General features: G+C 39.1%; 1 protein-coding gene across 1 annotated transcript; it reads right to left on the bottom strand.

Annotated features, from left to right (window-relative positions):
* Positions 1-420: 420 nt before the first annotated feature.
* Positions 421-15,402, bottom strand: mmrn2b (multimerin 2b). Its single transcript, XM_042734850.1, has 9 exons — positions 15,384-15,402; positions 12,667-13,048; positions 7,514-7,636; positions 7,332-7,438; positions 7,093-7,155; positions 6,220-6,321; positions 4,758-5,176; positions 3,163-4,654; positions 421-2,972 (listed from the first exon to the last, which is right to left on the bottom strand). Exons 1-9 carry the CDS (start codon positions 15,400-15,402, stop codon positions 2,554-2,556), a joined length of 3,126 nt encoding a protein of 1,041 aa, XP_042590784.1. The 3' UTR covers positions 421-2,553.
* Positions 15,403-16,585: the final 1,183 nt, after the last annotated feature.

Here is a 16,585-nt window from a genome sequence, read left to right as displayed (position 1 = left end):
CTGCCCACTGCTCCGGGTGTGTGTTCACAGTGTGTCGCATGTGTGTGTTCATCTGCCTGTGTGTGTGCATTCGGATGGGTTAAATGCAGAGCACAAATTCTGAGTATGGGTCACCATACTTGGCTTGAATGTCACGTCCACTTTCACTTTAGGCATCGGTACTCACATCATCCCCACTGCCACAAATTATGTGCCATAATGCATCCACGAGGAACTAAGGACAACTGCTCTGCAGGCATCGGTACTCACATCATCCCCATTGCCACCATTTTTCCTTCTTCAGATGCTCTTTTATGTATTGGGAGAGATTCGAAGAGCATATGGTGCTTTCTGTGAAAGCTGTGTAATACGATACGTCTGTATGGAGGAGTGGCATGGTGCCAGCAGTGATGGATCACCCCTCTATAATTCACTAAGACTGACCCCTCTGTTATTGACTGAGTTGAGAGGCGGACATATTTGGGGGGATATTCGAACTAAATGCCCATCAATATGCTTGGGATTTGTTCCAGTGTGGCTAGCGTCACAAAATGGCAACTTTGCATTTGGATCATGTGCAGCTATGGCCACTGAAACATCAAAAGTGAACTCACCCTATTTAATTCAAATGACCTATATTATATGTATAAAACAAAAAATCACCCATTACTACATACTGATATTTTAATTAATAGCCTTTTTTTTTTTTTTTTTTATTATTCCTTCAACTGCTTTCCTTTCTGAGAATCTGTCCAAAAAAGAATGTTAGCAATAATGAAGACTGGGAATGTATTCACTGTTAGGAATAGAAAGTTCAGGTATAATGACAGGAGTAATGTGATCATTACTCCAGCTCTGGCCTGAAGAATTGAAGTACCACCGGTCAAATATTGCCAACAGCGTCGCCATATAAAATCTATTAATCTAGAAGATATGGTGACTTTCAATCTCTCAGAATGGCAGATCTGATCTGGCTTATTGCAGGTGTGTCGGTGCAGATGTATGCCCACTGCTCCCCAATGCCTCATAAACGTTGTTGTATTTTATCCAATAGCCTTCAAGTCAACCTCACTATATCACATCTGATTCATCAGTGTCAGGTTGGATTGCTGTTTCCAATGCCTCATTTAAACAGTTTTGCCTTCAATCTAATGTTGTGACGCTTGGGAATCATATGACTCATAAATGTCTAATGTGATAGAATAATGCAAATGCATGTGCTATTTATTCATGTCATGTCATATAGTATAGTATAAATTACTGTGGTAAGATATTTTTACTTGCAGGACTATTAACACTGTTCTTGCAACTGACATTCTCAATGTTGTTACAGTGCAGCTCAACCTTTCAAATACTAAATTTATGACTTTAAGATGAAATTCTACATTTAATGACTTCCTATGAAAGTGTGGGTGTGAATTATCATTATTTGTCGTTTCTATAATGTGCAAAACTAGACCCTTTGTATGTAATTTACTGAAAAGTCAGGACAGGCAACTTTAGTTCAACTTTCAAATATTTTTTTTCATAACTTCATAACTCTTTTTTTTTTTCAGAAATAAGATTATGTGAATGCATTTTTGTTTTTCAAGAGCATAATCTCAAACTTAAATCACACAACAATGCATTATTAGCACTTGTGGAAAATACAGGTTTAATTTAAAAACCAGGGTCCTTTGTCTGAAGAACAAAAAAAAGGTTGTTTTATTATCGGGGTACATTTAAATATGTTGCTGTAGCAGTCTGAGAAATATATATCATACAGGTACAAAACCCTTTGCTTTGCATTGAAGATTCAAATCTCCCATTGCTTGTGTGTCTTTTCTAAATGTTTGGGCTGCAGTTGTCCTCAAGCCTATTCTGTCCATTGCAACCATGCCAGTTACCTTGTAAAATCATATTTGAACTAATTTAAGCTCATGTGTCTAGAGAAATGACTACACAATATTTTTGTCTTAATTGTTTAATATGTAAGGAAACACAAACTGGCCTGAATAATATGAACTTTGTTTTAATTGTGCACATCATCTGGTTTTAAGAGAGGTGCCTTATGTTTACCAAGAAAAGCTGTTCTGTACACAGAATTAGTCCAATGTATAAATTTTTAAGTAAATTACCTTATTTTAATACACAATCATGTTTTTTTTCTTCTTCTTTTGATTGACATTTGTGTAGAATGTGATCAAACTGATTGCAGGAATTGCTGGATGTCCTTTTTTTTATGTACAGAGTTTCCCTCACTATTGGTACCTTTTGTTTTTTCATATGGCCTCAGGAACTTGTTTCTGTTTATTCCTTGCTTTATTATTAGATCCTCCACATTTTAAAGGTCAACAGAAGGGCTGGTGGTATCTAAATAATTCTGTTATATAACTGGCTCCCTTATTTCTTTAACTTACCATGTTTCTCAGTATTATTCCAGAATCAGTTACAAAACATAATATTTCAGCAAGTACTTTTTGCACCTTCAAGAAGAGGCTGCATGCATACAAAATACATCATGTCTGGCAGTGACGCACAGTGCGTCAGGCTCAGACGTATCCTCCCATGCTTTTGTCACTCACCCAGTTCTCTTCACAGCATGTCCTTGTGCTCTGTAATGAATAGCAATAGTCCAGACAGTGTGTTGTCCCCAGGCTGCGCTTTTCGTAATGATCCATGCATCAGTTCTAATGTAACTGTCTCCCCTTGCCGAAGCTCCAGCAGTGAGGCTCGGCTCACCGGTCCCATTTTCTCCCCTTGTTCCTGTCTGAGAGAGGCCACTGGAACTCCGCTGCGCTTTAATACAGCCAATGAAAGGCCTCTTTCAAAGTCTAATGTCACTAAAAAGAGATAGAATCCAGTCTCAGGGGCCTGGAACACCCCTGATGTAAGATTAAAAGTACCACCATAGTTCACAGCTACGTTTTTCGATGTGAGCTCTCCCTTTGGTCCTCTTCTGTAGTCCAGGGTTGTGATGAACATCACAGGGGAATTTAGTAACCAAGCATGTTCTGAAGAGGTAAAAGGTAAAAATTATAATTTTCAGTTGGAGGAAAAATGCTTTGTCATAATGTAGTTTTAGTGTTGTCCACTGAGGGGCAGTGTTGCTGTATGTACACTATGCAGGTCTCTCAGTATCAAATAACTTCATTCATGTTCAAAATTAGTGGCAAATGAAATAACTGTAGTAAGATCTCTTACCTCTTTCACTGTATCTTTTGCTTCGCTCACTGGAAGTCTTTTCTTCTTTTCTGATCTGGTCTTCTTGCTTTAGACTCCCCCTTCTTCTCTTTCCTTCTTTTTTTCTCACCAGTCTCCAAACTTCATCTAGATTCAGGTTTCTAGTTGAGTTGATTAGTTCTTCTGTATTACTGAACAGTTTTTGAAACATTCTCAAATGATCCTCCAGGTTCTGACGTAGGGATGCTATGTCTGCCTGCAGTTCTACAACAGAACCACCAGGTGGCACAGTGCAGTTTCCACAGCGTTCTTCCAGCATGGCTACTCTACCTGCTAATTGCTCCACCTCTTTTCCCAGACTCCAGAAGTCACTGACTGAATAATCCACATCCTCTTCTCCAGTCGAAGTGTCTGGTAAAGAGGACTGGTAAGTTTCAGAGCCCCTCACCTGGTTATTTGTACCAGTCCCCTCTAAGTATGCCACTGGGTCATCACTATTCATTTCATCTCTATCAGGATGCTTTCTCCGAAGGGAGACCAGAATCTTATCATGTGTTTCAATCTTTTGCTGCATCACATCCATTTTCTGTAAAAGATCTGGGATACTGAGCTCTTTCTTTTGGTTATGTGACCAGCGTGTGAATTCCAGGACTTCCTCTCCGAGTAGCACTTCCAGGACGTCAGAGTGGCGTATGGCATCATTCAGAAGGGAAGAAAAGGTGGCTGATAGGCCTTGAATTTCATTCGACTTATCCTTGTCCCGCTGCCTCAGTCCTTGGATCTCCTTCTGGCTGTCCAGGAGTGAAGCCTGTAGCTGGGACATGCTGTCTTGAAGACTCCTGCTTCTGCCCTGCTCAAAGGCCAATGATTCCTTTATGCTCAGCAGGCCATGATGAAGATCCTCCATTTCTGTGACCTGATTCCTTTCTAGATCTGTCTCCTCAAGTGCAAGTTGGTTCTGTTTGGCTAACTGTGTCACGTTAGCCAACTCCAGCTCCAACCTAGCTAGTGAACTGCCAATTGACTTACAGCTACAGGCCTGCTCTGCAGCTGCTGAATCATTTTTTTGTAGTTGTTGATAGATGTTGTCCAGGTCAAGCTCAATTTCTCTCAACTGACCCTCGTGTGCACTTAGGTTAGTTGTAAGCTCGCCAACGCTGTTGAGCACCCTGACACGAGTAGCCTCCACCTCCAGACCAGTCTCTGCAAAGTGGACCTCAGTTCGTTGTTTGACCTTCTCTAGGCTCTGTTCCAGGTCCAGTAGATCTCTTTGCAGTGCCCAGACCGCTTCATTAGATTCCTTAGAAGTCTCAGACAAGCTGCTGAGCTTCACAGAGTTACTTTGTGCCTTCTCATCTAGTCGAGTGATGGCCTCCCACACTCCTGACTCCTGTGTTGGCTTGCCTCCACTCGGATTGACAAACTCTGCACGTTCTCTCTGCAGTGCCCCTTCCAGCTTCTTCTGGCCAAGTCTCACCTCCTCAACCAATTCAGTTAGAGACTGGAGATTCACCTGTTGGTATAACACAAAATATATTATATATTAATTTATGCACTTTTTTATGTGTTAATTTTTTTTGAGTAATCATTTCATGTAGTCCTAGTGAATCAATGACCTGTGCATCCTGACTTTGGCTGATCTGATCATCCATTTCTTCCTTCAGTTTTGTTAGGTTGTGTTTCAGCAGTTCTTGCTGGACCTGAAAGGCCCTCTCAAACTGGTCTTTCTGTGCGTCCAATTGGGTTTTCATTTGACTGATCTGGAGATGGCTGTACTCTATTCTTTGCTCGATAGGTCTGCTATGATCTTCGCCTCTGGTCATGGACATATGTTCTTCCTGTTCCATCCGCAACTGCTGCAAGTCCTGAGACAATGCTTCCACCTCACTGGACAGATGTGTCAGTGTTTGATTGAAGCTTTCCAGCACTGGTTGAAGCTGACTCATCATAGTTGACATTAACTGATGCATCGACAGCAGAATGGATGAATCAAGGAATGGCAAAGGCTGAGAGGTAGGGATCCCTTCTCTGGTACCTGGAATTTTTATAACAAGCCACTTTAATTTAAAGACTTAACATTTTTATACTTTTCAGATGTTAAAAAGTGAAAACTACGGTGGCCCAGTAGTGCACAACACAACGAAATCTCTACAACACAACAGAAACAAGCCGCAACACAACGAAATTAGCAAAACATAATGGAAAAATGCCATAAAACAACGGAAGCAAGTCGCAACACAACGGATACAAGGCACAACACAGCAAAATTAGCACAACACAATGGAAACATGCAATAACGTAACAGAAGCAAGTCGCAACACAACGGAACAAGGCACAAAACAGCAAAATTAGCACAACACAACGAAATTAGCACAACACAATGGAAGCAAGCCGCAACGCAATGGAAACAAGTCACAACACAATGAAATTGGTCCTATGCATTGTATTGTGGAGATTTCGTTTTGTCACGCACTACTGGGCCACCGTAGAAAACAGTGGATATATCAGCACATTGATTCCTCACACAGCTACAGAAATAGCTTTAAATCGCTGAGCTCATGCAGTCAGTCTCCCTGCCAGAACCCTAGTCTCTAGAGGATATCACTGTGCCTGATGGGCCCTGCATGAGCTTTTATAGTTTTTTTTATCAGGAATTACCCTTTCCTTACAGACCTCCTAAACAAACACATCTCACTATGTCACCGAATATCTGACTTACTACAGCTAATGCATTTTTGATGGATGTTCCTTTATAGACTGTATTTGCATTTAAATGGAATGAACTCAGTGGTTATAGATAACATTTTCTTTGAATGAGGCTAGACTCCAGAAGAAGCTATAAACATCTTTCCAACTCATCTTGAGCTTGTTTTTCACTGATGACTTTTTGTCCTGTCTCTTTCCGTCTGTGGGTGATTACATCATGGTGGAGTTTGTTTATAAGAAAGAGAGGATATCCTCCAGAAGACATCATTGTTTAAGTAGTCAATCCATTCACTTCTGAATGGTGAAATCTTACATGCCTACTGTGATGTGTCAGTCTAAATGTTTTTCCTGCATGCTGATTTTGCAGCTTACCAACAGTACTCTGGTTTGGTGAATAACCATGAATAGGCGCCTCCTGTATGGGTTTGTCAACCCATTTTGCATCTTCCAATTGGTCAGTCCCCATTTTACCTCCTATAGAAGAACAAACACGTTTTGTTTGGAGGGAGAATGTGGGAAGGAAGTTAACCAGAACATTTTGAGTTTGAGTGTAAATATTGAGCCCACGCATATGCCCAGTTGAGAGGGGTTATTTTAGACCTTGTAGATTTTCCAACATCTAATCTAGAAGATTACAGTGCTTAAAATACTATACAAATGTTATATTTAATGACCCAATATATTATGAAACCAAATATTATTTTTTACTAAGAATGTTTTTGTTTGTTTGTTTTTTATGATATGAGGCTTAAAATATTTTGCACACATGAGACTCTTGTAAACAAACACATCGACTTCAAAGTTGAAGTAAAATATGACATTGATTAATGTGAATTAAACTGGAAGAATGATGAATGGATTATAGGATACCTTTTAAAAAGACACATAGACCTATTCTACAAAGGAAACAAATTGAGAGCACAAAGGATGGCTTCTGGGAACATGTTCTGCCATCAAAATATTCACCTGCCAGATATTTTGTATATGTGGAAAACATAACTTTAAGTTGTTGTTATTCTTAAACATGATTGTTTGCTTTTGCGTGCTGGCATAGGGCACTGTTTCTCCAGCTATCCAGTGCCAGCTGACTCCGCTTCCTGTAGAAGGACACTCACTGAGCCAAAGGCCTGCTGGATATTTCCTCTGTTTGTCAGAAAAGTTGTTTTAAAAAAGCACCCTTGCAGAAAAAGAAAAGGTATAAAAGGTTAAAGGTAAAGCCAACCTTGCCCAAAACAACAGACTTGCCTGAGCTGCCATTGTCATTAATATCAGACTTTGAAGCATGCGTCTCATCCTCTGGAGGTCTGTCTGGAAAAGACGGATAAAGAGGAAGCAACAGATGAGTCACCAAAACTGAATGGACTACTCAACTGATGTTTTCCTTTGAAAGTGGCCAAAGAGCAACACACATATTCCTAACATATTGTATGTGTACATCTGTGTAAAATGACATTGAAATTCATCATATTTGCATGCGATGTTACCTTTTTCCAAGCAGTTGTGTCCTCCATATCCTGGGCAACACATCCAGTGTATAGAGGAGAGTGCTATCTGCTTCTGCTTGTATACAGGTCGTGCGGACTGCCTATACCTAATGATCACCGTCATCAACATCCAGAAAGCAAAGCATAGTAGAAACTTATGATCTGAGGTTTATGTGACTCACATGATGATTTGACAGTCAGGAGCTCCATCAGAGCAGGGGTTCACAGATTTCACAGTCTGAGTCTCCGTAGCGCAGAGTACAGCTGTGGTGACCATACGGTGATTAACATACGCACACCAGTTTCTGGCAGGAGACAGAAGGTTTGGGAAGATAAAACATAGAATAAAAGAAGAAAGACAAGGGAAAAGTGAAAGTTGAGAGCAGAGATTACAAGCAATCACAGACTGATGAAGATATATGCTCTTGAGCCCCTGTTTCTTCCTGTTGCACCCTTCCCAACATGCACAGGGCTAGATATAATCACTGAGCAAACGGTTTTATATGCCATTCCATAGGCAAGTTCATTATGTTTGTTTTTAGCTTGTATCAAAGAGAATCTGATGAGCCCACACTGATTATGATGTCTACACATCCTTAATCTTCTTTTGGCAAGTCTGTGCTTTTCTTTGGTGTAGTATTTCGTAAACATACAGTAAAGTACACAAAGTATATTTTGTGAAAAACGACCCAGTTAGAGAAGTTTGTTTGGTGGCAGCTCTTCTCAATTGCTCAGAAGTTTTGTAATAGCATCGTAGTGGCCTCATTTCCCAGCAGTGATGAATGCTATAATTGCTGATCATGTATAAACCGTGTGCTGTTCTCATTTTGAACATTATATAAGAGCTGACTGAAAAATACGTAAACAGGATTTTCCATGTCAGTTCTCTTTCTTTCTGCTGCATGTCTGTGGTTTCATGCACAGTTTATTCCTCTCAAATGACTTGGATGCTTTTCTTAGAGGCATGGGTTTCTGCATATACATCCATATTCCAAGTTTTCATTGTGTTTCTATGGGACATATGATGCATTTTTGAACTCTGTGGCGTTTCTGTATTTTTCAGCATACGGTGTCAAAGGACCAGCGTTTTGAGATGGCTTGTCAAGGGAAAACACTTGAACTTTTAAACCATTTTTCTATTCTTTTCTAGCTGTTTTCAAATGCAAGAATACGTCCTGTATGAACGACCCCTTACTCATGCTTTTTCTACTGACCTTCCTTTGTGCATCCGCTGCAGAAACAAAGAGATTAGATAGCGGTGGGTTGTCCTGTTTCCTCTTGTTGCCACCTTGAACCATATAGTCCCTTTGTCCAGTAAAACCTCAGCCCCTATTCAGACACTGATTCGGTCATAATTTGGCTGAATGCTGTCCTGTCTGCCGCTTTATAGCTTTATCATTAATCTGTCTCCATGTACCCACATCTGTGCATTCTTCATCAGTCTACCTTTCTTTCATCTTTACCCCTCTTTTTATCGCTTTTATTTTCCTTTAAACATCTAAACACTTTTGATTAGCACTCCTCCTATGTCTTTTCTGGACACAGCTGTTGCTCATATTCTTTTGTTCTGGTCCAGACTAAAAGGTAAATGGCCTTGAAAACTGCTGTAGGGGTACCTTTCCTCTGCCTCACTTTTATGCTGTACTGAGCATGCTCAGTCCGGTCTAATTCATCTTCAAGAAATCAGCATAGAGCTCCCAAAGAGAGTTAATGTGTGTGTTACCAAGACTAAAATATCAACACATTTGAGAGAGTTAAATAGAAGTGGACAGGTAAACATTTGCATGCATATATTGGATTTCACACTGACTTGGAACTCATTCACTCTATAATACTTTCCCACCAATTGTTTCAGATTAGATCACTGAAGCTCTAACTAGTATTTTCATTGTAAGATTACTGTAATCAAGCCTCCCGGGCAAATTCATTTCAGAACAAAAGAAGAACGCAATGGACTTCAGCCAGGGTTAACGAAATATTTAATATTGAAACTAATGAAAACAAGACTGTGTGGGATAAATGTACAGTCTGTTCAGTGGGTTGTACTGTTGTACACTGTAGTGTTGGTTGTTTAGCCAAATAAATAAATTAATAAAATTCCAGAGCACATATGAAACCAGTCACACATGACTAAACATTTGAAAAAGTTTAATCTTAAATGCTTGAAATTTATTTTGTAGACAAAACCAAAAAACATCTATATATGAATTACAAAAAAGAATCTGAATTACCTTAAAAAAAAAAAAAAAATTATACTTCAGAATTTATTGCAAAAATTACTATTATTTTTATACTAAATGATTTTAATAACATGTTTTAGATGTACTTATATATTTAATAAGTAGGGATGGCTGACGCGAAACAAGACGTTCCGAAGCTTTGCGAGATCCCGAAGCGCAGATGTTTCGAAACACTGATCCGAAGCGTGATTCAAAAATGTAGGCCTGCTACTGACACTGCTGGGCCATCTAAGCAAGGTATGCATTGTTTGAAATATAATTACAATTATATTTTACCCTGTGTCAACCTAAACACAACAACCCAATAACACAAACCCTGTGTCAACCTAAGCCCTACAACCCAGTGTCCCAATCACAACTGCCAATCATGTTAAAACAGCTTCAATGTGAATATAATATAATATGTTGTCAATATAATATACTATTGTGTGAATATACATTTTATAGGTCTACATATGAGTACATAATCTACAGCCAGTGAAGACTTCAATTTGGTTTTAATTGTTGTAGTTCTACATTCCATTTGATTTTTCTCTGCACACTTATCATAAACGTTCATAACATAACTTTGTTTATGAAGGTTTCCAAATAATGAACCAGTAGGCTACTTTTAATAGCTGTGCACTATTTGAAGCTGTATTTTTTCAATGTATTTGTCTGAAAGTATGTTTTATCTTCTCTTTTAAAAGGCAGACAGAGGGAATTGGATGAGGCTGTTGTAAACATGGTGGTGAAGGATCTGCAGCCCTTTACCATCATGGAGGATGAGGGTTTCAGGGCCTTTGTGAACAAGCCTGATCCAAGCTATGTCCTCCCATCCCGGAAGGTGCTTTAAACAATGGTCAGCGAAAGGTACAACAAAACCAAGGAGAAGACAATGGAGGACCTACAAAAGGCAGAATTTGTTAGCCTTACGGCTTACATGTGGTCCTCCAATAATATGGATGGATATCTTGATGTAACTTGCCATTACATAACACCAGAGGCAAAAATCTGTTGTACTGGGTGTAAGGAGGTTTTACCAAACCTCCAAAGTTCAGTGCATGGTGACTGACAATGCATCCTACATGATCCTAAGCGCCCAGCTACTCCACCTTCGCCATGTCCCATGTTTTGCTCATAATTTAAATTTGATTGTGAAAAAGGCCCTAGATCAAACCCCAGTCATCAATGAAATAAGCCAGAAGGCCAGAAAGATAGTGGGGTTGTTCAGATCCAGCTGCAAAGCAAAGGACAAGCTTGTGGAGATGCAGGGCTTGATGGGGAGACCAACTCTGAAACTGATACACGGAGGTTGAGACGAGATGGAACAATGATACTGCACATTCGACATGCTACAACGCTTGTATCATGACCAATGTGATCCAGTTGGTGCTGCACTTTCCCCAATTTAAACAATGATACTGCTCCCCCTGACAAGTCTTTCAGTATGACATTATTCAACAATCATTGTCACTACTGCAACCATTCAAACTAGCAACAACAGAGATGTCAGAGGAACAGAGAGTGTCTGCTTCAAAGCTTATACCACTGTATAGGATGTTGCAGCACAAGCTTGCACAGAAAAAAGGAAATGCAACGCAGGAATCAACTGTACAATTAGATAGGCCACAATGACCATACTACCCATGTTATTGGCCATAACTGTCATATTATTGTCATGTATTATAAATAATATTATTTTCTCCTGTTTTGGGCTCATAGGCTCACATCTGCAAGAAGGTCTGCACTCCAGATGTGGAGGTTATGAGAGTTTTAGAGCCTTGGCACTGGCTACACTGCTGGACCCCAGGTTCAAAAATGTGGCATTCGGAAATCCTGCCAAAGCCCAGGATGCTGAAAAGCACATCACACTGGAGTGTGCTTCACTGATGCGTTCAAACACAACTCCTGGTGAGCAGTTTCAGTCTATGTTATGTTATGTTATGTAATCTGATTCATATAATATGTACTTCATATATGCTGTCAGTGTAGGATTTGTTACTAATTGCTGTTTTCATTATTATTTAGAGCCACAAATGTCAACATCAGGCCCATCATCATCATCATCATCACCATCAACACCATGAGAAACACAGGACAGTTTATGGGAACTTTTTGATAATCGTATCCATGAAACCCAGATGAAACACAATGCTACAGCTGATGCCACAGTGGAAGAGAAAAAATACCTCCATGATGCATTTTTGCCCAGAACTCATGATCCCCTAATTTACTGGAAAGAGAGAGCAGTAATCTGCCCACCACTCGATCTGCCCACCACTATTAATAAGTGTCACGAGTTGCTATGGTGCGGGAACACGGAGCGAGGAACGAGGAGACCAGGAGTACACAACCAAGGAATTTATTCATATCGCAAGGAATCACACATAGCACAAGTTGTTGACGTCAACAAAAAACGGACAAACACTAACTGAAAGGACTGGGGTTTTTAAGCACAGGATACAGGCACTAATGATTAGACACACCTGGATTCAATGAAAACAAACGAGGGACACCTGGAATGAAATCAAAATAAGGACGAAAACTGGGTCAGAGGGAGCAAAACATGCACAAAACAAGGAACAAAATCTGACAGTTATTTATTTATTTTTAATAGTTTGGGCCAGACAGAGAAAGAAAAGCATCCCAGGATGCATCTCATTAAGCCGAAAAAAAAGATTACATTTGTGATCTCAAGTAGATGCTTGGCTACTTTGATTTGGAAAAAAATATATGAATTAAATTGTGATTTATTACATTTTGATTTATAGCCGCTTTTGTTCACCCTCATTTCAATTTTAATTTGAGTACAAATTGTTTCATAGTTTTGACTTTAGTATTATTCTACAATGTGTTTATTAATAATAATAAAATCAGTGTTCCTGATGTCTGACTAGTAGTGTAAAAGAAGAAAACAAGGGTTATGAAAATTAGAGGTGACCTTAAGACAAACAGGACAAATATATTAACAAATTTACAAATACAACAAATATATTCTTCACACCTTTTTTTTATCACTCATGTCAAATTAAATATTCTTACCCGAGTCACACAAAATTGTATATACAGATATAAATACTTATGGTTTGAAATAATATGTCAATTTGACTCACCCTCTCTGTGCAAATGGATGTACATCTCCCCATCCTCTTGATGGGGAAGCTGAGTTTTGAGGTTTGCCCTCTGAAGGCTTTGGGATGCCGTGATGTTCATGTGGCAAGGGTAGGTGAGCTGTCCCAAAGGTGCCAGAAATTCGCTGTGCCCTTCCTCCAGTCCCCGCAGTCTCTTCTTCCTCCACGTCAGGGTCCCTGACCCTCACCTCACTGTGGCAGCTCAGAGAGTTCAGCACGGCCAACAGCAGCAGAGGCAGAGTTTGGGCCATCTTGCTTGCCAGAGGTACTGAAAGTTTTCCTCTAGATGGCAGTTTTAAAAGTAGCCTTAAACAATCCTGGAAACTCCCCACCCCTCTCTCCTTCTCTCTCTCTCTCTCTCTCTCTGTCCAAACCAGCCGGTATCCTCACCAGCATGCCTCTCTCCCCACCCTCTCAGTTCCCACTCCCCCTCGCTCTCCCTGGACAGTATCAACACCCTCCAACAATAGGAGGAAATCTGCTGCTTGTTAACAACCTTAAATCCATGTATTGCGCTACTTGCAAAGTTACAGCTCCCTTTCACACTCAAGCTCACACATTACAGTCTCATGCGTGATGCTTAATTGTTAACAAGAAAATGGATTTTTAGTTTTATACTCAGTTTGGAGTTTCATGTTTATGCTTTTATGTATTCAGATCCTTGACCTTGTCATTGTTAGCGCCATGCTCTACCAGTCGATGTTAATTCCTTTTACTTATTTAGTCTTTGGTTTATACACTAAAAAATAAGGTTCAATACATTCAATCAGTTACTGCTTTGGGTGTAATGAACTAACAGTGAATAAAAACAATCTAGATTGTATTTGTTGGCTCACAATATTAAAATTAACAAATTAATTATCAAATACAATTTTCCACCCAATGAACTTCATTGTAATGCTCTACTTAAGGCTGTCATGCGCTGGTAAGACAAAGGCTGTTCACACAAAGAATAATATATATAAAGATAACTATATTACCGTCTACACCAATGCATGATAATGTTCTGTTTATTATAAGTACTGACTGCAATTGTCATCTGGCACTTTAAATACTCCAGCTCTTTAAAGCACAACGGATTCTGATTGCTGTCAATGTTTTTATCGTTCATCAGCTGGAAAAACAGTGAACAAATACAAAGAACCATTATTTTCCTAGTGTAAAGAACGTTTTATTAATCTAAGAACTTTTTTCCAATGTAATAAACCTTTTGTGCAATGGAAAGATTCCAGGGATATTATATACTATATTTGCATGGATCCATAGATAGCAATAAAGAAACTTTATTTTTAAGAGTGAATTTCATATTCTCTGGCTCAAAAATTGTTTGCAGAAGAAAAAAAAAATGAAATAGTCAGTGCAGCTATATATATGCTATGGTTCCAGTCCAGAGATTGTCTGCAGTGATAAATGACTAGAGTGTTTATAACACACAAGAGCCCTTGTTCTTAGCGCTGACCCCGTTCCATAAACCATGCCTCCCAAACTCCATTTTCGGAGCAGACATCAGCTGCTCTTTCTCAGCCTGGAGTGAAAACATCCCACCTACCAAGAGGTCGCACTAGAATTAGACTGCTTGAGGTGGGGGTTTACACAGAGAGAATGAGTTACTGTCAAACTAAGAAGGCATTTTCTCTGTGGTGTGGTGGTCTTCTCTGGCTTCATGTCTGTGCTTGACTGCCTCAACAGTGTGCACCTCAGCTGTGACAACAAACATGGGGTCTCCTGGGCCGGCCACTCCAAGCCCAGCAACCAGACTCGGCCTGTGCTTCACAACGTGGCTTCCTTCACTCTGACCACAGACTTCCTGTCAGCTCAAATTGGTTAGGCTGACTCAACCTTGACCAGAAAAGAGGCTGTTTGCTTACTTAAGAGTGGGGGGATGATATTTTCTACTCTTATTATCTAATAATTATTTTTGGATGTTGAGATAAGAGGGGCTTTTAGTGTACATTTAAATACATTTAAATTTCGAAAATAAGTAGTGTAAAACTAGCCTTCAAAAGCTTTAACATATGACCCTGGAGCACAAAAGCAGTCACAAGTCGCACGGGTATATTTGTAGCAATAGCCAACAATACACTGTATGGGTCAAAATTATCGATTTTTCTTATATGCCAAAAATCATTAGGGTATTTAGTAAAGATTATGTTCTATGACGATATTTTGTAAATTTTCTACCATAAATATATCAAAACTAAATTTTTGATTAATAATATGCATTGCTAAGAACTTAATTTGGACAACTTTAAAAGTGATTTTCTCAGTTTTTTTTTTTTTTTTGCACCCTCAGATTCCAGATTTTCAAATAGTTGTATCTCAGCCAAAAATTGTCCTGTCCAAACAAACAATACATCAATGGAAAGCTTATTTATTTGCTTTTAGCTTTCAGATAAATATAAAAAAATGTACCCTTACGACTGGTTTTGTGGTCTATGATCACATATGTGAGGACACATTTAGCTGAAAACTATTTGTCTTTAACAAATAAGTGTCAAATGGGTGAGCAACAGTAGCTTGGTATTGATGTTTGTTCATTTGTTTGTTTTTGTACTTAATTTTACTAATGAGTAGATTCACATGGAATCTACACAGGCAGAACTCTGTAAAAAGTTTGGGAGATTTACGGAATTAAAGGGTTAGCTCACCTAAAAATGAAAATTCTGTCATTAAATACTCACCCTCATGTCGTTCCAAACCTTTAAGACCTTTGTGCATCTTTGGAACAAAAATTAAGATATTAAACATAGTAAGGATATTGTTAAAATAGTCCATGTGACATCAGTGGTTCAACAGTTATGTTATGAACCTACAAGAATACTTTTTGTGTCTTTGATGCACGTTCACTACAGTACCTTAACGTATTATACACATTATTTTTGTTTTCTTCGCGGACAAAAAGTATTCTCGGAACTTCATAAAATTACGGATAAACCACAGATGTCACATGGACTACTTTAACAATGTCTTTGCTACAAATCAAGCACAATATCAACCTACATTTTTTCAGACTCTGTCCTTTCATTTGCTTTAGTTGTAAGTGTGATCAGTGCCTGATGTCAAATCAATCCCAATGGGAAATCCCAGCATAAAGAAAAACACAGTGTATGTTTACCATAAAAACATGTTCTGACTGGCATGTGTTTGTTTGCAGTAGAGGAACAGAGAACATCTGGTGTATTCACCTGCAAAGCACTGGCAGGAAGGTGAGACGCATTCAGATGTATTTCTGTGTGAAATACATTTTTGTACTGTGTTTCTCTGTTGAATCTCTGATCCTTTGAGCTCTTCTGACAGTGCCATATCAGCTTATTCTTAGCTCTCTTTTATGTCATACTGGCAGAAGAACTGTTTAGATATAGACTACACAGCAGTGTACAGCATGATAAAAGCTTCTGTTCTTTGCACGTTTATGTTATGTTAATTATTACTGACAATAATTTTCCAGTTGGTGAGATAGCAGCACCACTTGTAATCTGAATCCCTGCTTACCTCCTTCTTTACTATGTGCTTTTCCTATCAGTTATAGTCTTGTTTTTGTTATTTTTGCACTCTTAAAGAGTGAATTAATACTTTATTCATAGTCATGAATTCATATGTGTTGCATGTCATTCCATATTCGACTGGTAACTGCTGTAGAATGTCATGCTTGGACTAGAGTATGGCATTCATTCATAGCCTGTAAACTCTTTAATCCCGCATGGAAACAGCTGATCATGTGACGTACAATGGAGTGAGAGAGCGGCCCTATCTGATCCCATCAGAGATTACTGCTCTCAGGCCTCAGCGCTCCTTCACAGCTTCTATTTCCTGTGTCAATCATCATCCTGTGATCCTTAACCAATCCACAGCCACCAGGTGGGTTGGTATTTGTTATCCTCACCCAATCAGATTGCATCAC

Source organism: Cyprinus carpio, chromosome B12 (genome assembly GCF_018340385.1).
Source record: "Cyprinus carpio isolate SPL01 chromosome B12, ASM1834038v1, whole genome shotgun sequence".
NCBI classification, from domain to species: domain Eukaryota; kingdom Metazoa; phylum Chordata; class Actinopteri; order Cypriniformes; family Cyprinidae; genus Cyprinus; species Cyprinus carpio.
Note: the sequence above shows the minus strand (reverse complement) of the source record. Positions and strands in the feature narration are given on the sequence as shown.